Source organism: Camellia sinensis, chromosome 14, assembly GCF_055761805.1.
Source record: "Camellia sinensis isolate YWXY chromosome 14, ASM5576180v1, whole genome shotgun sequence".
NCBI classification, from domain to species: Eukaryota; Viridiplantae; Streptophyta; class Magnoliopsida; order Ericales; family Theaceae; genus Camellia; species Camellia sinensis.
This window is the reverse complement of record NC_138974.1, coordinates 21,478,287-21,502,529: the sequence shown is the minus strand read 5'-3', so window position 1 is coordinate 21,502,529 and position 24,243 is coordinate 21,478,287. Positions and strand designations below refer to the sequence as shown.

At 34.8% G+C, this 24,243-nt stretch overlaps 1 protein-coding gene across 2 annotated transcripts; it reads left to right on the top strand.

The window, feature by feature from the left end:
* Window positions 1-1,207: 1,207 nt before the first annotated feature.
* On the top strand, window positions 1,208-22,415 carry LOC114308255 (transcription factor TGA2.2). Of its 2 annotated transcripts, none has more exons than XM_028253807.2 (9): window positions 1,208-1,570; window positions 1,912-2,072; window positions 2,171-2,236; window positions 2,328-2,387; window positions 10,049-10,126; window positions 10,227-10,278; window positions 19,360-19,631; window positions 21,503-21,748; window positions 21,922-22,415. In XM_028253807.2, exons 2-9 carry the CDS (start codon window positions 2,007-2,009, stop codon window positions 22,066-22,068), a joined length of 987 nt encoding a protein of 328 aa, XP_028109608.2. In that variant the 5' UTR covers window positions 1,208-1,570; window positions 1,912-2,006; the 3' UTR covers window positions 22,069-22,415. The 2 variants fall into 2 exon arrangements, with proteins under 2 accessions (XP_028109608.2, XP_082761759.1); XM_082905633.1 differs by having other exon boundaries at window positions 1,300-1,570; window positions 1,943-2,072.
* Window positions 22,416-24,243: the final 1,828 nt, after the last annotated feature.

Sequence of the window (24,243 nt, the reverse complement as noted above, 5' to 3'; positions counted from 1 at the left end):
AATTTTTCACATATGGTGTAACTTTTAGAAAATGTATAACTTTTTTTACAAAAGATAAAAGTGTTATGTGTAAGTGGTCATTCACATATGGTGTAACTTTCAGAAAAGGTATAACTTGTTTTACAAAAAATGTAAGTATTATGTGTAAGTTGTCAAAATTTTATGAAATAAAATGTTCCACATATGGTGTAACTTTGACAAAAGGTATAACTTGTTTTATAAAAGATGTAAGTATTATGTGTAAGTTGTCAAAAATTACGCATTTGGTGAGCAATTTTACAAAAGTTGTAAGTTGTCAGAAAAGTGTAAGAACTTTCACAAAAAAGTGTAAGTTCTCACAAAAGGTGTAAGTTTTCACAAAAGCAGTAAGTTTTCACAAACGGTGTAAATTTGCAAAAATCCCTTACGCCTTTTTTCTGAAATTACTTAGGCCTTTTGTTAAAATTTACGCCTTCTGTGAAAATTTACACACTTTGTAAAATTATTTACACATTTTTTGACAAAATTACACTTTTAGTCATATAATATATTCTTTTATTCATTTACCTGTTGGTGACCTGCTTTAATGTGTTAGTTTTCAAATATTTGGGTATAACTTAATACCCAAAAAGGTGTAAAGGTAACATAGAAAGGTGTAAGTGCCTTGCATACCATATGCAAGGCACACTTAAGAAAAATCCTTTTTATACATTTTTTTATAAAAATAAAATAAAAAATTATTAAAAAAAATTAATAGGTTGTTTGGCAACAATCTAAAAAAATATACTAATTGTCGTTTTATTCTATCTAACTTATATCACCTCATATTTGGGTCACATCACTTTTTTATCACATTATATTATTTTTTTGTGAAAAATAAAAATTACTCATAACTTATTCTTAAACAATTCCTAATTTTCAAACGAGGCAAAAATATGGTATACTCTCTCCGTTTTAAAAATTAATTTTTTATTCTATTTTTTATTATTTTAAAATATTAATTTATTTTAAAAAATTGAAGATAAAAATAATATGAATTTTTTATTTTATTATTTTTTTAAATTCATTAACAATACAAAATGTATAATTATGAAAATTAATATTTTTAAATAAACATATTATCAAAAAATAATTTTAAAAAATTAATAAACTATAAAAAAATAAAAATAAATAGTTGATTTTCCCAAATTGACTAATATTTTACGATCTCGAGGTAGTAGAATTTAATGGTGGATTTTACATGTTTGTCCATATAAAATAAGGAGTAGGTAGGATAACCGTACGAACCGCATGAAAAAGCCAAGACCGAAAGTCAAAATTGGCGGTGTCCTCCTCGTTGTCGATCTTCAAGAGCTTCTCAAACTGAAAGAAGACTCGTCAGCCTCCTTCTCTGATTTCTCTCTCTCTCTCTCCTCTTCGATTTTCAAGGGTTCCCTGTTTTGGTCCAATTCTAGTGGCGGCTGCTATTCAACTCAAACAACAATCAAACCTCACAAACAAACAGTGATGTGAAAGCTGTGTTTTTGCACAAAAATGTTTACCCAGTATTGCCCCTGAATGCCTTGCTTTGCTCCTTCTCTCATCATCCACTGTAAGTTTTTTTCAATTCTCCAAAAAAAAAAAAAAAAAATCAAAACTTTGAAGGTGTTGAGTTTCAATTTCAGTTCTGCAAATCAAAGGGCATTTTCTCTTTTTATTTACAACATCATTATAGATTTGGGTTTAGATATATAAGTGATGCCATGAATCTCTTGCTAGCTTAATCTCAAGTTTTAATTTGATTTTGATAAAAAAAAAAATAAATAAATAAAAATTAATTTGTGGGTGTGTTGGATATAAATACATCTTTTGCATATGATTATAGTTTAACAAGTCAAAGCTAGATATAAGTAATCTCAGTTGAGTAAGTGATTTTCTATATACATCTGCTAGTGAACTGGGGTCTGATTCATTGACACCACAGAAGAGTTGGCATTGAAACCTGGTTTATATAATTGTGTGATCTTGAGAATTGTGGAGAGTCCAAAATGGAGGATATCAGTCCGAGGACTGATACTTCAACCGATGGCGATACTGATGACAAGAATTTGAGGGTGATTCCTCCAACCCTTTTTGTTTGAGTTGTTTATGTTTTTCTTTCTTTATGGGTCTTTTGATGTTGTATGCTGATAATTGACATTTGTGGGTACAGTTTCAAAGTGATCAATCTCAAGCCATTGTTACTTCTGATGCCAGTGACAAGTCAAGGGATCAAAAGGTTAAATTAGTTTGATTGAATTATATGTTTGACATTTGATTTGATTCTATTTCTTCTTTTTGATTTGTTTGCTTAACTATTAATTATGCAGACACTTCGTAGGCTTGCTCAAAATCGCGAAGCTGCAAGAAAGAGCCGTTTAAGGAAAAAAGTAGGTTCCCTGGACACTTGGATTATTTTCTTCTCATTATCTTCTTGTTCTTCTTTTTCTTGTAGGTAGATCACACTTTCTTTGAAATGTTGTCAAATTTCATTCTCCAACAAAACTTCCTTGATTGGTGATTACGCACATAATGTGTGTTATTTTGACATTAAAGAACCTGATACGACATCAAGAAAAATGTGGACGTGTTGATATGTAAGGGCAGAGCGAAATTTATCCTGACATTTACAACGTACTATGAATTTGTTGCATTCAAGTTCCCCTGTGCAATGTCTGATGTAGAACCGAGAAGACGACCAACATAATAACCACTCTAGGGTTTCCATAAACTATCTCAATATATATTCATCCAGAAGTAACTGTTCCTTTACACAATCCCATATATATATGTAGATGGCTTTCCATAACAAGTAAAGAAATTAGAAAAAAACAAAAACAAAAACTGGAAATAAATAAAAATGGAAACTAAATCTTATTAATTAAATTCCTGAAATTCTGACGTCTTCTACATCACATGTCTTCATTCGCCTCTTTCCTTGATCCCCGTCATTTCTCCGTATAGTTAAAAGGACTCTCCTCCGGAAAGTAATGATTGAGATAATGCTCCAAAAGTGAGGGATCAAGTCAATGGAACTCTTCATTGGTGATCCATGTGTCATCGGTGTTGTGGTTCCTTGAGCTCACAAGATAGCAATGATAACCATCATTAGACACACCGTCTTGAGTGTCCAAGACTTCATCAATCTGATCACATGAAACTGTGGACGTCGTGGAGAATGAGGAACATAAATCAGCATTGACACAGAAGAAAATTTTGTAGGCAAACCTACCCACAAAGTGGGAGGCTCAAAAGTGTCACAGTAGGAAACCAATCCTTAACATTGAAAACATGATTAATATTCATATGTGAAAGCAAAATATGCATTACGTCCAAGTTTGTGAATGATATGAAAAGGTCCAGTGGCTTGAGCATGAAGCTTTTTGAAAGAATGTTCAAGATAATGCTTAGGGTGTACAAAAACCATAACATAGTGCCTTTCATTAAATTCTAGTATCCTATGATGCATGTCAGCAACAAATTTATAATGTTTGTTACTCATGGTAATTTTCCTTCTAATTTTGGCACGTAAGTTATGAATGTGTTTGACAAATGATTCAGCAGATTCAGAGGGACGGGCATCTAGAGGCATCTAGAGGCAATTAGATAAGGTCAATTGGTTGGTGAGGGAGCATACCATGAACAATCTCAGAAGGACTTTTACCCGTAGACCAATTGACTGAACTGTTATAAGAGAACTTCGTAGTTGGTAATACTAAATGCTAGTTTCCTGGTTTGTCACCCACAATGCATTTAAGCAAATCACCCAAATTTCTGTTAACAACTCAGTGTGTATGTCAGTTTGGGGGTAAAAAGTTGAAGGAAACTTTTAAGTAGTACCAAACAATTTCCAGGGTGTCTTCAAAAAATAACTAACAAACTTGAAATCTCTATTAGACACAGTGGAGGTAGCTAACTCATGTAATCTAACAACCTCCCTGAAAAACAATTTAGCAACATGTGACGCTTCAATTGTTTTGCAAGGAATAAAGCGGGCTATCTTAGAAAACCTGTCACTACCACTAGAATAGAATCATGACATCTAGCTGTTTTAGGTAATCTAAGGACAAAATCCATGCTAAGGTCTTTCCAAGGTGAGTGTGGAACAGGCAAGCGAGAGTACAATCTAGTGTTCATTCTCTCGATCGACGCCTCATGCTCCTCACATATGTCTTCATTCTTCCCTTTACTTAATCCCCATCATTTTTCTGCAACTAAAAAGGACTCCTCTCAAGATTAATGACTAAGATAATACTCCAAAGGCACGAGGTCAAGTTGACGAAACTCATTTTTGGTGATCCATTTGTCATTAGTGTTAGAGCGATTCTTCCATCTCACAAGATAGTGATAGTAACCACCATTAGAAGCACCGACATTTTTTTATGTTTGATGACTTCATCAATCTGATCATCATGAAACTAGGGAGGTCGTGGAGGACAAGAATAAAAACCTAGCAGTGACAGAAAAGAAAGTCCTCTAAGCAAACTTGACCACAGAGTGGGAGGCTCAAAAGTGCCTTGATCATCAACATTGAAAACCAGACTAATTTTCATTTTTCAAGGCAAATCAAGTAAATATGCATTATTAGGTCTTGCTCTGATACCAAATGGTGTAGAACCAAGAAGACGAATGGCAGAATAACAACTTTAGGGTTTTCAAAAGATGTATTATCTCTCAGTTTTCATTCATTCAAAGTAATGGTTTCCTTTCACAATCCCATATATACATGTGGATGACTTTCCATAATCAATAAGGAAATTAGAAAAAAAGAGTAACAGGAAATAAATAAAAATGGAAACTAAGTCCTATTAATTAAATGTCCAAAATTCTAGTCTCTTGATTGACATCTCCTGCGCTCATTACACATGTCTTCATCTTGATCCCCAACAATGTCCTTGTCAGAATATGCTACTTTTAATAAAAGTTAGTGATTCTTGACCTTTTCTGTGAGAAGGTCTCTCATCACAAACTTTTTGGAAGATATAAATTTCTAAAAGAACTTCTCATTCAAATCAGTTTATTTTTAATTTGAATAATGATGATTTCATTAATTTATTTTTGAATTGATTGATCACATTTTGATAAATTAACATATATTTTAGGGAAAAGGAAATATTCAGATTCAACAGATAAAGTCTTAAAACTTTTATTTTGATCTTTAATTTGCTGTTATGACTTATGAGTGCTCTGTATAATTAAAAGCACAGAGCCATAATAGATAAATTTTTCATTTTTAGACTAGTGCTCTGCTTATTTAAAGAATTTAGTTTTCAATGCATAATTACATGGAGAAGCCATTGCAAACTTTAGTGACACAAAACTAGAAGCCAAACTCGGCTACTTATGTTCAAGCTTATGCATGTTCATGAGCCTGACAAACACATACCTAAAGTGATATTTATGAATTGCATTTGTTCCAATTAATTTATTTGGCAGGCTAGCCATTTAATTATATTTGTTTTAATGCAAGAACTTAGTCAATGTGTAACATATGATTTGGCACATATACTTTATTGTAAAAGTTGGTTGATGTGAGTGCAAATGACAGATCATCCTTTAAATAGATGGACAAAATTATCCTTATCTTTTCTATCTGAAAGAAGTAAAACACCCTAGCAGAAGCAAGGATGATACAATATTGAAATGTGACACATGTACCAAAGCTAGCTGGCATGAGCCAAGTTTAATATTTTACGTCCAGAAGTGTACCCAGAATAAACTAATGTGGTTGAATTTCAACATTTCAGAGTCAATAATTTTTTAAAAATAATAATAATTTATTACTTAGTGTGTATATGTGCTTATTCTAATATTTTGAAGTTCTAAACAAAGCTTTCCTAACTGTTAAGCTTTCATATGCATTTAGTTTTTTAATTGTTGAGCAAATTCTTCGTAAACATGTTTGTTTTGTCACCTACAAAGCATGGCTGCTCCAAAAATATTGTTGTATGTATTGGGTACTTATTCGATAAGGGTACTCGAAATACTTTGGGTACAACTCAGGTACGGGATGGGTACAACTCAGGTATGGGATGGGTACGTTTTGGATGCTTTTGTGTGTACTTCAGGCCGTAAATGTAATTTTTTAAAAACGTAAGTGTACTAAAAAATCATATTGTGCCTATTTTAAATAGGGTAAACTACCAATAGGTCATAATAGTTGGCCTTAATTCGCATCAAGTCCTATTGAAAAGAAGTCTTGGTAAAATTGTCGCTAAAAATAAATTTTTTGTGATAATTTTTTATATATGTCGCTATAAATTGACAATTAGTGACTTTTTTTTGTCATGATTTTTATAAATTATCATTAAAACTTACAATTAGTGACTTTTTTTTTGATAATTTTTTCCCATAGGACTTATTAGATAACAAGTCCACTTATTATAATCTACATGTAAGTACCGCTTTTAAATATAGGGTATTTTTTTAACTATAAAAAATATAAAAAAAAAATTGTAGGGTTCCTTTTTTTTTTTATCACTTTAAAAATACTTTAATTATTTTTTATATGTGATTTTTTAATTCTTATATGTGATGTACTACGACAAATTATAGAAATATACTTTTTATTCCGTAGCCACATCCTACATTTTTCGGTTTTGTGCATAGTTGTCAAATCGGGATTCGTATCATGAATCGAAATGGCCTCGTACCGAATCGAGAATCGAATCGAATCGTGAATCGTAAAGATTCGGTCACTTTTTCTGAATTACTTAAAAACATATATCTACACATTTAGATGTTAAATATCTTATGAATATGAAATATTTAGACTTAAATCAATAAAAATGTTATTTTGAATGATAATCACGTGGTTTAATAGGTAAGAAGTTAACGAAAGTTCCTATGTAAGATCACCATCTTACTCTTTTTTTTTTTTTTTTTTTATAGATATTTTTTATTAACCATTCTTAATAAAGATAATAAAAAAATAGACAAATTATGAATTTCCAAAGTAATAGTAATTGACAACGATATTGATATTTGGGCAATAAGCATATATACATTTTTAAGTAACAGTGAGCAAATAATAAGAAAGAATTATTTCGAATTTTTTATTTTAAAACCCAAAACATTTTAAAAAGGTATAACTGGCCTCACACATGTAATATTCAATTATATTTAATTTAATAAAACAACAATAGATAATTCATAGTGTAACTTTAATCTTAAACATCCTTAAAAAATATATTATGATTTTTTAAAGGGAAAAAAAAATGAGAAGAAAGGTTAATAATATGTTGGATCTGACTGAATCTGATTGGATCCTATTAAAAACTCCATGATCTCTAAAATAATAACAAATCATGTATATATGTTAGTTATTTTGATATTAAATGTTATTAGAAGCTATATTATGTCATTTTCACTAAAAAGATGGAGAAAAAAAGAGTTGAAAATATGTCGGAGACAATAATTTCAAAAATTGCTTGAATCGTAAAAAGTGAATCGAATTTTGAATCGATTGTGAATCGTGTAATTTACTAAAGATTCACTTCCAAAATAGATTCACCCATAAATTCGTATTGATTTTGCAAAAATTGCGAATCGAATCGTGAATCGTAAGATTCTGATAACAGAGGTTTTGTGGTATTGAGGTACCTACATCTGTACCCGCACCCACATCCATGCTTCCTAGTTTGTCACTCAATCTAAGTTTCACCTGATATTTTCTTTGTTCTTTTTTTTTTTTCTCTTTTTGGTTGTATAATCAATGAGATTCCCAAAGAAAGATGTACAACGCCAGATCTATGAACAATATTAAAGGGAAGAATAAGTGTAAATGCACAGGAAAAAAGAAGAAGCATTAAAGCTCATTCAAAGACATTAGACAATGGTACTCCAAAGTTATCAGCCTTCTGTTGTTATGAGAGCAGAATTAGTTGACAGATAGGAGAATTTAGATGGTATAGGGTTATTTACCGAGAATGTCTCCTCTCAAACCAATGGGAATCAAAACTATGGAGCAGGCTCAACACATAACGGTGGAGGGCTAAGGGAGAAAACAAAGAGGATCAGTTAACCAAAACTAAATCAAGAGGCGGTACTTTCTTGCATTTGGTCCATCAAATCATAAGTTTATTTATAGTCCACTCTCAATCTCTGTTTCCAAAAGGTCCCAGGTAAGATTTTGTGGTGTTTTTTTTTTTTTTTTTTTTTTAACAGTGTTTGATGATTTGTGGTTTCAAGTCTTGGGGCCACCACTTTGTGCATTATGCTAAAGGTTAGGTGTGTACTCAATCTTTTCCCTCCCAAACACACATTAATGTGTACTAATTGGGCGTTGTTTTTTTTGTTTTTTAGTGTTTGATGATTTGATTGTGGTTGCTCTGCTGGTTTATCACTTTATTGACACCGACCCTAGAAGCATATGAAGAGCTTCAAAGAGAGCACAGTCCAATTACCTCCTAAAGAGGGCTGATTCTTCTGTGTTGTCACAGTGTTTGGTGGCTTCCCAGACTAAAAGGGATAGATTGTATAGGAGAAGGGTTTAAGTGCAAGAGCGGGAGGTTAGAGTTGGATAGAGGAATAGAGAAATTACCAATTGGTGAAGTATTTAGAGTTTTATTTGGTGGAGCCAAGGGTTGAAGAGGAAGATGGTAGGTGTGGCTTTAATTCTGATTACAGTTTTACATCATGTGAGGAAGAACATGGAATTTAAAGAGCAGGGAATCTGCAGTCTGGTATTAATCACAACTGTTTCTTTACACGAGTGATAAAAGTCGTGGAATTAATCCCTCAGGAAAGAATTTGTTATGGATTCTGCAAGGGTTTGGGGTCTACTAGAAAGAGAAAAATAGTGAAGGAATTCATTGACTTAAGGCTGATCCTGATATTATATTCACCAAGGAAATTAATATCAGTTGTATTGGTTGAAGAATTGTTATGGATACTTTTGAACCTAGGAAATCATTCTCCCATTCTGTAGTGAGTTCTTGCCCAAGAAGCTGAGGCAATTCTTCAGGGAAACTTTGTCTGCCGGACATTTGTCAGACTCAGACCCTTATATGACACTCCTATCTGCTTTTTTAACACCTCTTGGACACCTGCACAATATAAGAACTACATTTTGTAATTTCAAACACTTGGTTGACACTTCTCAAACAATGTCCAGCACCCTTCAAATAGGATGAGCACATCCAGAAGTTTCCAGTCTTTTCTGTGTTTATTATTATTTTTAAGTAGAAAAAATATTTGACATCATTCAATGCTGCCACAGTTCGAGGATGTAACAATACTTTCAAATTTAGGAAAAATAATTAATTGTAAAGAAAAAAAAAGCATAAAAGAGCGAAATAATAGTTGAATGAAGAATATGTATGGATACATTTATTTGTCTAGCTTTATTTTCTACATTAGAGAGGTAGAAAAAATAATAAATGTTTGTTTAATTGTTTTATGCAATTATGTTGCATATTGGTTAATAAAATTATTTTAATACGTATAGGTTAATAAAAATATCTGTATACGTATAGGTTTACCTTATTGGAGGATTTGAGTCAGTGATTGAAAAACTTTGTTTTCTCGATCTTGATTCGTTAGTCCTTGATGGCTTGCAACATTTTTTTCACTTCCGGCTTTTATACCACTTGAACTTAGTAGGAGAAGTTTAAATCCCAATTCATAGGCAGGGTTCATTCTTCCCAAAACCCCAGAGCCTCTAGCAGGCCTCCAACCCTGTCATCATCCGTGGGGATAGGCAGGAGATATGACTGGGCTAACTAGCCCTAGTGATAATGGTGTACATGATGTGTACCCAGGAGACATAACACTGCACTGCGGGCTTGTTAGCCTAGTTGCATCTCCCGTCTCATCCGGCGTTGGCAGTGACGGGATTGGTTTATTTTATTTTATTTTATCTTTATTTGTTTCTGTGAGTGTGTGCCTACGGAGAATTACCAATTTGCAATAATAATAATAGAAGGCTTAGTGTGTGCACAATATGCTTTCATCTTGAGGTGTTCTACCTTCATGCAATTGTTTCTTTGAAATGCCGTGTCAAAGTTTTGCATAGAGTTGCATTTTGATGCAAAAGTTTTGCATTTTTTAGGCTTATGTTCAACAACTAGAGAGCAGCAGAATGAAGCTTACACAACTTGAACAAGAGCTCCAACGAGCTCGTCAGCAGGTTTGATCTGACCACTTCTTGGTGTCTGTTTCTATTTCCAAAACCTTTTTTAATTTTTGTCTGTTTCTAATGTTTTGTTTTTCTTTTTCCTTTGCTGAAGGGCATCTTCATTTCAAGTTCAGGAGATCAATCTCAATCAATGAGTGGAAATGGTAATATACTATCTTCTCAGAACATTCAATCTGCTTATAGCGTGTATATGTTTTTGATGAGAAGTTCCTAAGTGAAACCTGAAATCTTGTATTGTTTTAACTTCTGTGATGATATAGTAAAATATAGGATTATAACAATCTATTTGTGCAGTTGATGAACTCGATCTGGTGCATAATCAATTCCTTCTGACTTTATATTGGAATCTGATCCACTTATACTTTTTATTCAATAGCAATCATTATCATATTTTTTTTCCTTTGTAATATGCAAGAAACTCACACCCATGATCCAACTGGGACTTGAAGCCTGCATCTGATGCACAATGGCCATGTTAAAAATTATCCTATTATTGCATTCATAGAAATCTTCTGGATAAATCTGCAATTCTCCTTCGCCCCTCCCTTACGAAGTTTGATTTATTATTCCCTCCTCCCCCACTTTTTTGTAAACAAAGGATGAAAATATGAAAAATGGGTCAAAATCCTTTTTTTTGTATTTGATATTGGATCTTTTGCCCAGTGGATTTAATGTTCTCAAACTCTCTAACAATCTGTTTTTTCAAGGATGCCACCATAACAATTGCCCTTTAACAATCTAGAATGTGGTTTGGTCATAGTTGAGAAAGGAAATAGACGTTATATTTGTGATTGGATTAGATTTAGATGAGCTCACTGGATTAGATTTAGATGAGCTCCTTCTTGTATTGCTTTTATTGAGTTTTTTGGCAGAGCTGACTTTTGTGGAGACAAGATTGGCTCATGTAGATTGTGCCTCCTTCTCCATAAAATATTGCCAACTCAAAGATCTAGCATCTGTAAGGACCAGCTGACTGAGCGATAATCACTTTGCTTGGTTCCCATTTTTTAAAAACAGTTTTCAGAAAATTCTACACTCTTATTTTCCGTGTTTTTTTGTTTTTACTGAATTTTTTTAATATTTTATGCAAATTTTTTACTTTTTAGACACACTTAACATAAATACACCTAAAAAGTAAAAAAATTGTAAAAAAAATCTTTTAAAAATTCACTAAATACCAAAAATACAAAAAAAATACAAGAATTTAGTACATTTTTTGTATTTTTATGTATTTCTTAATTTTTTAAAATATTTTTTTACAATTTTTTTACTTTTTAGACACATCTAAGTAAGGTGCATCTAAAAAAGTAAAAAAAAATGTTTAAAATTAAATATTCACTAAAAACAAAAAAATACGAAAATCAAAAAACTCAGTTTTCAAAAAACTTAATCCAGAAAACTCAAACCAAACACAGTGAATATGATTTTACTTGTCTTATTTTTAGACAATCTTATATTTTTCTTTTTCTGATGGAACTATTGTGCTTTTTGGTTTATGAAGGATGAATGTGCAGGACAACTGTTACATAATAGAGAACTCACATTGTAGATAGGAATGTGTATGTTGGGTTGGTATGCCAAGAGGTGGGTATAGTGAGGGCACCCGTAACGCTACCTAACCCATCCTGACCTTGCCCTTATTTTAAACATTTCCCATTCCTAATTAAGAAGAGGCAAGTGCTTGAACTAGTTGTTTGACAAAGTATGTTTCTCCTGAGCACCTATGCAATGGGTAAGTTTGGTTATGCTAAACTTCTTTTCTTAGGTTGGGTTTGACAATTGCTTTTTCAGTAGCTTTTTTTTTTTTTTTTTTTTAAAAAAAAGCTAAAGTTATTGCTAAAAAAGGTTATGCGTTAGGCAAATACTAAAAAAGCTACCTTCTTTTTAAAAATTATTTAAGTTGATGTCATTTTTCTGCCCTTTTTTTTGTCTTTAGTGATTCTTTCAAGATTTTTTGTTTTGTTAATTTTAATCTTTACTGTTTAGATCCTTTAGAAGGACTTGAAAAGTTTGACAAAAAAATGAACTCAAATTTTAAATTTCACTAAAGACAGTTTTTTTTTTTTTTAATTTTTTGGTTGTTGTGTGCCTTTTTAAGCAGTTGCCAAACAGAGATGAATCTTGTTTAAAAAGTTGTTTTTTTAACAAATGTCGGCTGAAAAAGCAGTGGCCAAATGGTCAAGATTGTTTTGGTTAAAATGCCAAAAAGTGGCTAAAAAAGTCGTAGCCAGACAGGGTCTTGAAGTGACAATGTTACACAATCTTCGATCTTGGCTTGTTCTGTTAGGGGTTGATACAATCTTGAAGGAGTAGTGATGCAGAACTGGAACACACCAAATTTTGGCATTACAATTTTGTAAGTTTATGGTTAGTAGCCTCTATAGTTTCCTAATTTAATTGAGTCTTATTAAGAGTCTTTGCTTTTCAAATTATATTAGGATTTAGTTTTCCAATTTGATTAGCACTAGTGGTCTATAAATATTAGGTTTTCACATTGAAGATTTTAGCTTTGTATTAATAATATTGAGTGTTAAGGATGTGACCGTTGTGATTAGAGAACACAGATGTCGTCCTTGTATTCTTCCTCTCCCCTTTCTTTCTTTCTTTCTTTCTCCCTCCCTCCCCGTTCTACATCAATTTGGCATTAGAGTCTTACCTTGATTGATTGACAAACCCTCTTCATTGTGACCCTAGCTTGTAGAAGACGACAAAACTTGTCAACTCCTGTCACTGGAAAACCCTTCTCTGTCATGACCTTTTGCATCACTTTTTAAGCTTGTTCAAACTAATCAGCAATAGGGAGGTCCCCAATTTTGTTGCGTTTCACCTCATTGCGGTGTCACTGCCTTGCACCATGGCCATCGCAATCTATCCCTGTCGAGGAGATCTCTGCTGGAATACATAATATTGTATATTTAGGAGATCCCATGATTTCTATAAATTACAGTTATTTAGGGATTTGATTTTTAAGATTTGATTGTGTAATTATTTAATTCTTTTTTCCTGTGTATCATTGATTATAAATAGACATGGTCTCACCCAAATTAGGATAAGCCAATATTGTTCAACTTTCTTCTTGGTATCAGAGCAAAGAAACCCTAGCCGCACCTACCCATTACCACCGCCAGCCTCTCCTCCCTTTCCTAGTAGCCGACTCACCTACCCAGCCCCCTTCAACCACCTTACACCACCCGAAACCCTTTCTCTCTCCCTCGACAGTCCTTTCCAGTCACTGTCGGGGTTCCTACAATAGTCGACCAGGCTTTGTCCTGGTTCTGTGCAGTTCGGCATCCTTCTACGGTGGTCCGGGCTAGTTTCTAACCCTTTTAAGGTTGTGTGTTTCTAATGTGGTAAGTAACTTGTGTGTGTTCCTTATTACTTGGGTTACCGGTTTGTTCGGTAGCATATCTTTTGTGTGACGTCGCTACTTCGACTTCGTGGTGTTTCAGAATGTCTAACTTTGTTACACCAACCCAGAGCATTATGCCTCGTTCAGATGTTTCCCTTGCCTCCCATGTTCTGGTTCATCGGATCACTAGTGTGTTGCTTAATGGTCGCAACTTTGCTGCTTGGAGTCAGTCTATATGTCTTTACCTTGGGGGTAGAGGCGAATCTGGATGGCTTCTGGAAACCGAGACACAACCTCTCGCTGATGATCCTAAGCGGGTTCAATGGGATATTGACAATTGCACCTTACTTGGTTGGATGTTCAACTCTATGGAAGAACGCATCTATAATATGTTCATGTACTGTGATACTATTCCTCGGTTGTGGAGTGCTCTTACCCAGATGAACGCATAGGCCCATATTGATGCTAGGATTTTCGAACTCTATCAGGATATTTCTCATGTCTCTCAGGAAGCTTTGGGTTTTACCGTTGTCGAATTTTTTGGATAGCTGGGAGGAGTTAACACAGTATGAGCCATTGAGTGATTTTCCAGCTGTTGCCGCTTCTATTGTGTCTGCTCATCTTGCTGGCCAGCACACCTATCAATTTTTGATGGGTTTAAAACCTGAATTTGAGTATTTTCGTATTCAAATTTTGAACACATCACCTATGCCATCCTTACATGAGGCTTTTGCTACTTTTGGCAGCGAGGAGCATCGTCGTCGATTGATTCAACCGGTGGCTCCGCTTCCTTCCTCCGTTCCTGCTTCACCTTTAGTTTTAAATCAAATGGCTCTTGCTGCCAAGTTTAGTTCTTGTGCTTCTAGTAGCAAGGTTATTTGCCACCATTGTGGCGCAATTGGTCATGTCCAAGCACGGTGTTTCAAGTTTCATCCTGAGTTAAAGCAACGCTTTGCAAGGACACGCTCTTCAGGCCCTCCCTATACTACTGTTATTGCTGACACATCTAGTACTCCTCAGCCGACTCATTCTGTTGATCTTTATTAGCTTCAATCTCAAATTGGTCGCCTTCATGAGCAACTTGGTTTATTCACTACCATATCTCCAAGTGTCCCTTCCACTGCCACACTAGCTACAGGTACTGACAGGTGGGTTTTCTTGTTTATCCTCTCCTGTCCCTACTACCGCTCAGACTGTATGTCTTGCTGATGGGTCTATTTCACATGTCCAACATAAGGGTGATGTGTCCTTGTCGTTTGATCTTACACTTACTTCTGTCTTACATGTGCCCCGTTTTGCTTATAATCTTCTCTCCGTTAGTCACCTTGCTAAAAACCTTGATTGTGCTGTTGTTTTCTTACCTACTCATTGCTTATTACAGGACCTGACTTCGAAGAAGATTTTTGGCAGGGGGTTTGAGAGCAACGGGATATACTACTTCGGGGACCCAACACCTTTCCATCCTACCACTTCTAGCCTGTAAGCAGCTATGTTACCTGAGTCGTCTTCCTAAGTGTTTTCTTTTTAGACTTTAGCCTTGTAGCATGCTTGCTTAAGACATGCAAACTTTAATTATTTACGTTTACTTTTTCCGTCACTTAATAATGCTTGCAAGGATTATCAATTTCATTGTGTTGTTTGTGAACTGTCTAAACATACTCGTACTTCTTATGTTCCTTGCATGTATCGCACTTCCTGTATGTTTGACCTTATTTACTCTGATATTTGGAGTCTTTCTCCTCTTTTGGCTTTTTTTGGGCGTCGCTATTATGTGACTTTCATAGATGACCATTCGAGGTGTACTTGGGTTTATTTGCTTAAAAAGAAGTATGATGTGCTTCCACTTTTTATTCAATTTCTACAAATGATCTAAACCCAATTCCACAATGTTGTACGCAATATTCATTCTAATAATGGGGGGAAGTACATCTCTGATGCATTTTGCTCCCAACTTAATCAGCATGGAATTTTGCAGCAACTCACTTGTACTTGCACCCCTGAACAAAATGGGATTGCTGAACGTAAAACCGTCATATTATGTCTGTTGTCCGAGGTCTTCTTTGTGGGATGAATGTCCCTAAATCCTACTGGCATATGGCTGTGCTTACTGCTGTTTACCTCATTAATCGGACACCTAATTGGATTCTTCACAGGTTGGCTCCTTTTCAATTACTTCGTCCAGATACCGTGTTATTTCCTCTTATGTCTCATGTGTTTGGTTGTACTTGTTTTGTTTAGGATTGTAGTCCTACTCGGACCAAGTTAGATAACAAGTTTCTTAAATGCATCTTCTTGGGCTATTCAGCTCTCTCTAAAGGCTATAGGTGCTATGAGTTGTTGTCTCGTTGTTTTTATCATTCTATGGATGTCACATTTTGCGAAGATATGCCATTTTTTGGTTCTAACCCTGTGTTTTAGGATTCCGCCTCGAGTTGCCTCTTGTTGTGTCATCGAGTGCTCACCCTGTTCCTATCATTGATTCATTTGCTCCTTCATCATCGCTTGTATTTGCAACTGCCAGTCCTCCGCCATTACATACTCTTGTCGCCCTCATGCTCCGCCCCTTCCAGCATCTTCTTCGCCCTCAAGCCCAGGTACTCCCTCTACTATTCACTTCCCAGCTCCTTTCTGTTATCCAACCCGTGAACACCATCCCCCTAATCGGTTTGGTTGGTTTTGTAGTACTAATCACCCTATTTCTCAGTTTTTTTTTGTTATTATGCCCTTTTAGCTTCTCATCGGTCTTTTCTTGGCAAGCTTAAGTCGGTCTCTATCTCGCGGTCTGTGTCTGAGGCTCTCCAGAATCCCCAATGGATTGCAGCTCTGCAAATTGAAATGGTTGCTTTGGAGCGTAATCACACTTGGGATCTTGTCTCTTTACCTTCTGGTGAGACGACTGTTGGGTGCAAGTGGGTTTTTACTATCAAATACTTCGCTGATCGTACTGTGGACCGATATAAGGCTCGTCTTATTGCTAAGGGCTTTACCCAGGTTCCTGGAAAGGATTTTGGAGCTACGTTTGCACCAATTGCTAAATTGACCACTGTTCGTTTGCTTATTTCCTTGGTTGGTTCTGCTTCTTGGCCCTTTCATCAACTTGCTGTCAAGAATGCTTTTCTACATGGAAACTTAACTTGAGACGATCTACATAGATCCTCCACCCGGGTTTCAGGTTGAAGATGAGTATGCTGGCAAGGTCTGTCGTCTGCGTAAGTCTCTCTATGGCTTGAAGCAATCTCCTCGTGCATGGTTCCATCGTTTCAACTCTGTTATCCTATCCACGGATTTTATTCAGTGTCACTCCGACCATACATGCTTTATTCGTCGTCAGCCCAATGGTCAATGTATTATTTTGTTGGTCTATGTGGATGATATCATCTTTACAAGAGATGATTCCATTGGTATTGCTAAGGTAAAACAGGAGCTTAGTCAAGTATTTGACATCAAGGACTTGGGTCCTCTCAAATATTTCTTGGGGATTGAAGTAGCTCATTCTCGCAGTGGGATATCATTGTCCCAACGGAAGTATACTTTGGATCTTCTTCGGGACACCGGTATGATAGGGTGCAAGCCTGCATCTGCTCCTATGGATCCAAATCTGAAACTTTCAGCTGAGTCTGGTGAGTTGCTTTTTGATCCATCTTGCTACCAGAGATAGGTAGGATGTTTGATCTATTTGACTAATACATGACCATATTTGACATTTGTTGTGAGTGTGGTTAGTCAGTTTATGTATTCATCTCGTACTGCTTACCTTGATGTTGTTCACCATCTCTTGAGATATCTCAAGTCATGTCCAGGTTTGGATTTATTCTTCAATAGTGGAATTTAGACAGGATTGTCTTTTTTACTAATGCAGACTATGCAAGTTCATTGACTGACAGACGTTCCACTTCTGGGGTATGCACTTTCCTTGGTACCCATCTTCTGTCATGGAAAAGCAAAAAACAAGCAGTTGTTTCTTGATCATCTGCTGAGGTTGAGTACCGAACCATGGCTCATGGGACATGTGAGTTACTATGGCTTCGGTCCATTCTTACTGAGTTAGGCTTTGAGGAGAATAATTCCTCCAAGCTATTTTGTGACAATAAGTCTGCCATCTTACTTGCCTCCGACTCTGTACTTCATGAGCGTACTAACCATATTGAAGTTGATATTTATTTCATCTGGGAAAAGGTTCAAGCTGGCATTGAATGTCCCTCATTTGTTCCATCTTCTGATCAGATTGCCAACATTTTCACCAAATCTGTCGGACCATCCCTACTTCGATCTTCAATTGACAAGCTGGGTTTGGTTGACATCTTTGATCCAGCTTGAGGGGGAGTGTTGGAATACATAATATTGTATATTTAGGAGATCCTGTGATTTCTATAAATTACCGTTATTTAGAGATTTGATTTTTAAGATTTAATTGTGTAATTATTTAATTCATTTTTCCTATGTATCATTGATTATAAATAAACATGGTCTCACCCAAATTAAGGTAAGCTAATATTGTACAACTTTCTTCTCTCTCTGTATGTGATCCATCGTCGTTGTACATTGATCTTCAGTTGCTTGAGGAAGTCACTATAGATCGCTAAATCAAGGATTATATTGACCATTAGCTTGACCCATCACACAAGAAATTGACCCATCTTCTTGAGCCGTTGAGTCTTGACCCAACCCATGAGCAAAGCCTCAACCCATCCAACTTTTAGAACCTTAACTTAAACCTATGTTACCTAGAACATGGATCGTTCCGGTACATGGAAAAGGAACGGGAATAGGAATATGGTACGCTATATGCTCTAAAATGTGATACGATAAGAGTAGATTTATATATATTACACTTAAGAATTTAAGGTATTTCTATGAAAATCATGATCCATTTTTTTATTTTTTTATCTTGTCAAAACTCAAGTCACCTAAGATTTTAGTTCGTATATTTGATTTTTTTTCTCCTAAGGTAACATTTAAAGAAATATATTGGAAAAATTTTTTGGGATCACTTCGGATCACTGAATTTACCATTTTGGAACGACAGTGTAACCATGTTTTGGAACATGTGTATCAACACGTAAATCGCTAGGGTATAAGTGTTTTCTAGTAACATAGACTTAAACCAACTCACTTAACCAAGATTTGGTCCATCCCATCTTACTATTCAACAGTACCGAAAAAGCCCAAAACCCTTTTTATAATAATCCTTGATCCAGCCCATATCCACTTAGACCAGCCCAAACTTCCAATTGAAACCATTCCAGCCATTCTAAATCAAGTCAACCTAGTTCAACATACTAATTTAAGTCAAACCCTTCCAGCTTTTTAAAAAACTCTTACCATGATGACCAATTCTGAATGAATTAGAGGTTGAAGTCCTTGCTCAAGGCCAACAAGAAATAAGGCGAATTTATAAGCAAATGATAGATTTGAATGAGCAAATATTAGAGCAGATGGTTTATATCAAAGCAACTTTGGACAAATTATTAACCGATGTTTTAGGAGATACTTCAAATTTCTCAAAGGGGTTATGAAGATCAAGTGAAATTTGTTGATCAATGAGAAAGGAGATGTGCATTTGACAGAGTAACAAGAAGATGTCAAAGTCCCAAAAGTGAAAGGATACTCTTTCGTGCCTTTCTCTCCTATTTCCCCCCTTCCTACCAAACATAGCATTTAAGGTGCACTGATGGAGGATGTTTGTCCCATGGATTCTGTCATACGCGCTTTATCTAAATATTCTGAAAATGCATGCATATGTTTATTTATCCCATTCATGAACACTACTCATAACATAGATTTTTAGAGCCTGACTTGTGGGTCCAAATTTTGTTTCATTCTAGCTTTCCGCCTTAAAGTGAAGATTGAGCTATTTGAGGCCATTATTTTGTAGGAGCCCAGGCATTTGATGTAGAATATGCACGGTGGCTGGAAGAGCACATCCGACGAGTCAATGAGCTGAGGGGAGCTGTCAACTCCCATGCGGGTGATGGTGAACTTCGCATAATTGTGGATGGGATCTTGGCTCACTATGATGACATTTTCAGGATAAAAGGTGATGCTGCCAAGGCTGATGTCTTCCATATATTGTCAGGCATGTGGAAAACACCTGCAGAGAGGTGCTTTTTGTGGCTTGGTGGATTCCGTTCATCTGAACTACTTAAGGTGAGAACCGCATCTCATCTCTCTCTCTCTCTCTCAACAACAACGCATACAGATAAACTCAATTAATCTCATTATTATTATTGTCATTGCTGGTGTTGTTATTTTAGTTTTATTACTAATGCCACTACTGCTTCTTAGGTTGGCTTTTAAAATTTGTTGCGTTTTTATGGTGATTTTTTTGTGCAAATCTATGCCGCTAGTGGCTGAATATATATATATATATATATATCATATAGAAGATATGTTGTTGTATATATCGGTAATATTACTGATATAAAACGCAATATAGAGAGAGAAGGTATAATTCCATTAACCCTCATACAACGTTGATTAACACTAAACAAATATAAATAAAACCCTGATTACTAAAATGTAACAAAAGTACAACAATACCCCCAAACTACAAGAGAATACAAAATGCATCTTCGCACCCCCTTCAAAGGAGGGATTTCTATCTCCATGCATGGAAGAGACTAGAAAATTTTCTTTACTGTCAGATGTGAGTTCTTCAAACATCAATAAAAAATGATAAGATCCAAGTGTCTAATTTAGGTATTAGGGTCGCACACATTACATATTCTTACCGTTGTCATATCTGGTGGACATGGATACATGGGAGGAATAGAAGAGCCCACTGTATAGAAATCAATGCATATGATCTTATATTCTGTAGATAAATTCAATACATATATTTATTTGTTTATGTGTGTGTGGATGTGTGAAACAAATACAATCTTAGCCTTGGAGTTAAGTTAGGTCGAGCCTCACAAATTTTAGATGTGGTCCAAATGGAAGTTTCAATTTTAAGGCTAGCACACTGAACATGAAATGAAGGTCTAAAAATAGTATAAACATTTTGTTGAATTCACAAAATTTCAATTAATTTATTTGTTCTTTGCTGCAGTCTACATTGGACATCACCAGCACACCTTGATGCATTCAATGCAATACATAACGATCTTGGGCAAGTGTTGCCTTACTTTAGAAATGATAGAATAAGGACAGAGGCCAAAAACAAATATTAGAAGTAATGCTTTTTTTCCTTTTTCTTTTTTCTTTTTTTTTTTTCGTTTTTTTTTGTTTTTTTTGCACGTGTGTTTCTTACCTTTATATTCGTGAAAGATGGCTTTCCTTTTCTTTAGGATCTGTTCTTGGCTTGTACATTTAATCATTTTGGTTCAATTTCCTTGTTTCTTTCTTCTTATTATTTTTTTGTTGATTACAAATCTGCAAAATTTTACAAGGTAAGCTCTCTCTCTCCCTCTCACCAAATTTTATTGGTGTACTTTTTAGGGCAGTTTCAATTTATAAGGTAAGCAAGCTATTCTAGATGTGGTGCTTGATTTCATTCCATAATTACTGTGTAGGAGTTGTGGATGCTTAATCCCACATTTTAGCATCTATTGGATCAATCAATTATACATCAGAGACACTAAATTCTTCTGAAGCAATTTCTCACTTATAAGATAAAATGTAAAGAGCTATTTGAGACTCTAGAAGTTTTGATGTTTTTTAAGTTCTTGATCTGTCTTCTTTGTGTGTACTAATGGTATAGAACTAATTTAAATTTATAATAGGTCTGGCCAATTTAGTCAAATTCTATGAAAATCTTCAAAATACATGCTCTCGGGAAACCCTATGCCCGCTGCTATTTGTGGTTTTGCTTCATTTCCTGATCAGGGTATCTACTTAGTAGCACAATTTAAGTTCATTTTTACTTTGACAGGTATGTCTGCTTACATGCTAGGTAACGTGTGAATTTTTTTTCTCACCTTTGTCCATTGGTTCGATCATTTCCTATTGCTAATATTTCATGCATCTTTTTTATTTTTTATGTTTTTGGTTCTAAATTTAAACCTACATGGTTGTAGCTGCTTATAAATCAGCTGGAGCCTTTGACAGAGCAGCAGTTGTTGGGCATCACCAAATTGCAGGAATCATCCCTACAGGCAGAAGATGCTTTGTCCCAAGGAATGGAGGCATTGCAGCAATCCTTGGCTGAGACGTTGGCCGGATCTCTTGGCCCTTCTGGTTCATCTGGTAATGTTGCAAACTACATGGGACAAATGGCCATGGCAATGGGAAAACTAGGAACTCTTGAGGGCTTCATTCGGCAGGTATTTTTTTTGAAAAACAATTGTTAATTTCATTTTAGTGAGCAAGTTCAGCTTTTCTCCCCTCACTTTCTCTCTACCTGTCTGTCTGTCTGTCTGTCTGTCTGTCTCTCTCCAATTGATCTTTGTTGATAAATATGTGAGTTATGTAAGACCAAATGTTGATTAATATTCAGGCTGACAATCTACGGCAACAAACATTGCAACAATTGCACCGTGTATTGACAACCCGCCAATCTGCTCGTGCCTTGCTTGCTATAAATGATTATTTCTCTCGGCTTCGAGCTCTTAGCTCTCTATGGGATGCTCGTCCCCGGGAATGAGAAGCATGATATATTCTTTATTTCTGATTTTAGTTTGAAAGAAGGGTCTGGCTGTGTGTTCTTAGTAGTACCAAATATGATCTGCCTGCCCAACTGATGGGTTTGTTGTCACGGATTCAAAATTAGGGTTGTGTTTGTTTCTGTAGCAGCATGGCGTCTTCGGACACACCTTTGGTTTCATATTTAGAGTTGTACTTAGCTTTGTATTATCCTTCAGGGTTTGTATTTTATTTTTCCTTTTAAAAGCAAAATTTGCTGCAGCATAGGCAGTAATTTATGTTATCTAGACATTATTCTAATCAACAGAAATTCAGTTTTATTTTTAATGAAAATGGATTTGAATGCTAGTGCTACGACCTGATCCATATTTTTTTTATTTTTTAATATTTGGAATTGATATTTATGCTTATACAATTAGGTGAAGAATTCCTCCCAAAAAAAAGGGTCATTATGAATTCTTAAGCGAGTTAGATTTGAAAATATTTTGTGGCTTTGGTATGTCATGAATATTAATTGTATATTATGTACATGTTGACATTATATGCATATATGCAGGTGTAATTTACTTGGTTTTTAAAAAAATAAAGAAAAGAAAATGCACTTGCCTATATTTATATCTAGGATTTAAATATTAAAATTTTATGAGAACTCAACTATAAAAGATATTATTTTTTTTATTTGATATTATATAAAGATGAGTTAGTAGAGGTCCAGAGAGACTCTAGGTGATTTCTGGCGTTGCTTCGACTACGTTTTGGTGATTCATTTTACACTTTTAAATTATAAATCTACACTTAAAATATAGATCTACAGTTTTAGAGTATAGATTTGGACTTTTTATATTCAAAACCCAAAATAGAAATTTTGAGAGTTTTCTTTTCTGATTTTGGCATAAATTTTTGATTTTTCAACACTAACAATGGTTCTCTCTACTCTCAAGTCTTTTCCCATACCATTGTGGGCAAGGATGTGCGCGGTGCGATGCGGTTCGGACAGTTTGAGAGTAAAATTATAAATCGAATGGCAGATTAGCGGATTGACAGATTTGTAAATTGTGGTTTGAGCGGTTTTAAGTAGATTGAAGAATATTCTAACTAATTATCAAGTTTTTGCATAATATAAAACACTAACTTAAATAATATTTTTCATATATATAACACAATTTGTGAGTGTACTTCTCTTTCCATCGCCGGCGGCGGCGGCGGCAGCGGCGGAATTAGGCAATAGCAACAGGGATGACATTGACAGGGACGGCATTGACAGGGACGGCAGGCTTTCAAGTAGATTTTGCTTTTCAAACCACATCTTTGAATATATCGATGTAACTGTTTTTTTGGCAGATTTTATTTTATTTTATTTATTGAATTTTTTGATTGGGATGACTCTTTGGGGTCTTGTTTATGTATAGTTGTTGTTTTATTAATATAATGTTTTTCATATTCTCAAAATATATATATATATATATATATGTAGATGAGTTTGGTGAGTTTCAAAATTATAAATACTATTTTTAGAGCTGAATTTAAGATGAGATTTTTAAAGTATAGTCTTTGATGTCTTGATAACTACCAAAAGGTTTCTTCGGTTACTCAACCATGTGTCTAATTCAAACGAGTACAGGACACAATGGCTGTAAATATATGTTACTGAACTACCCCCTATTTCAATTCTACCTAAAATGTGATTGGATTTTGATTTTGTAAAGTCCATTTACAAAGAAGGAAAAAAAGAAAGGGATTTTTATTTTTAATTTTTATTTTTATTTTTTATGGTACAATACCTTATATTTTATTCAAAAATTTCTTCTTTTTTACTTTCCCCTCACAAATTCTTACATTGAGAAAGGAAAAAGAAAATTAAATGACTTTATTAAGCAAAATCAAATACTTATGTAGCCGACGGACTGACAGACTGCATCACTTCCGTTGTAATATAATTTACTAACCTACTAATGTTTTATAGTTTGAAAAAAAAAAAAAAAACCCAAAGCAGCCAACGAGTAGAGGTGAGATTGTAGTAGGGCTTCTTTTAGCTTATATTTGTACAATTTGCTGACTCCTCTTCCTCATGCCATCTTTTAAGAATTAGACAAATATCATTTTCCCATGGATCATAAACCAAATTTTGAGCAATTCTGCTGAGTTCGAAATTGTGTAGTTAAAGAACAATTCTCAA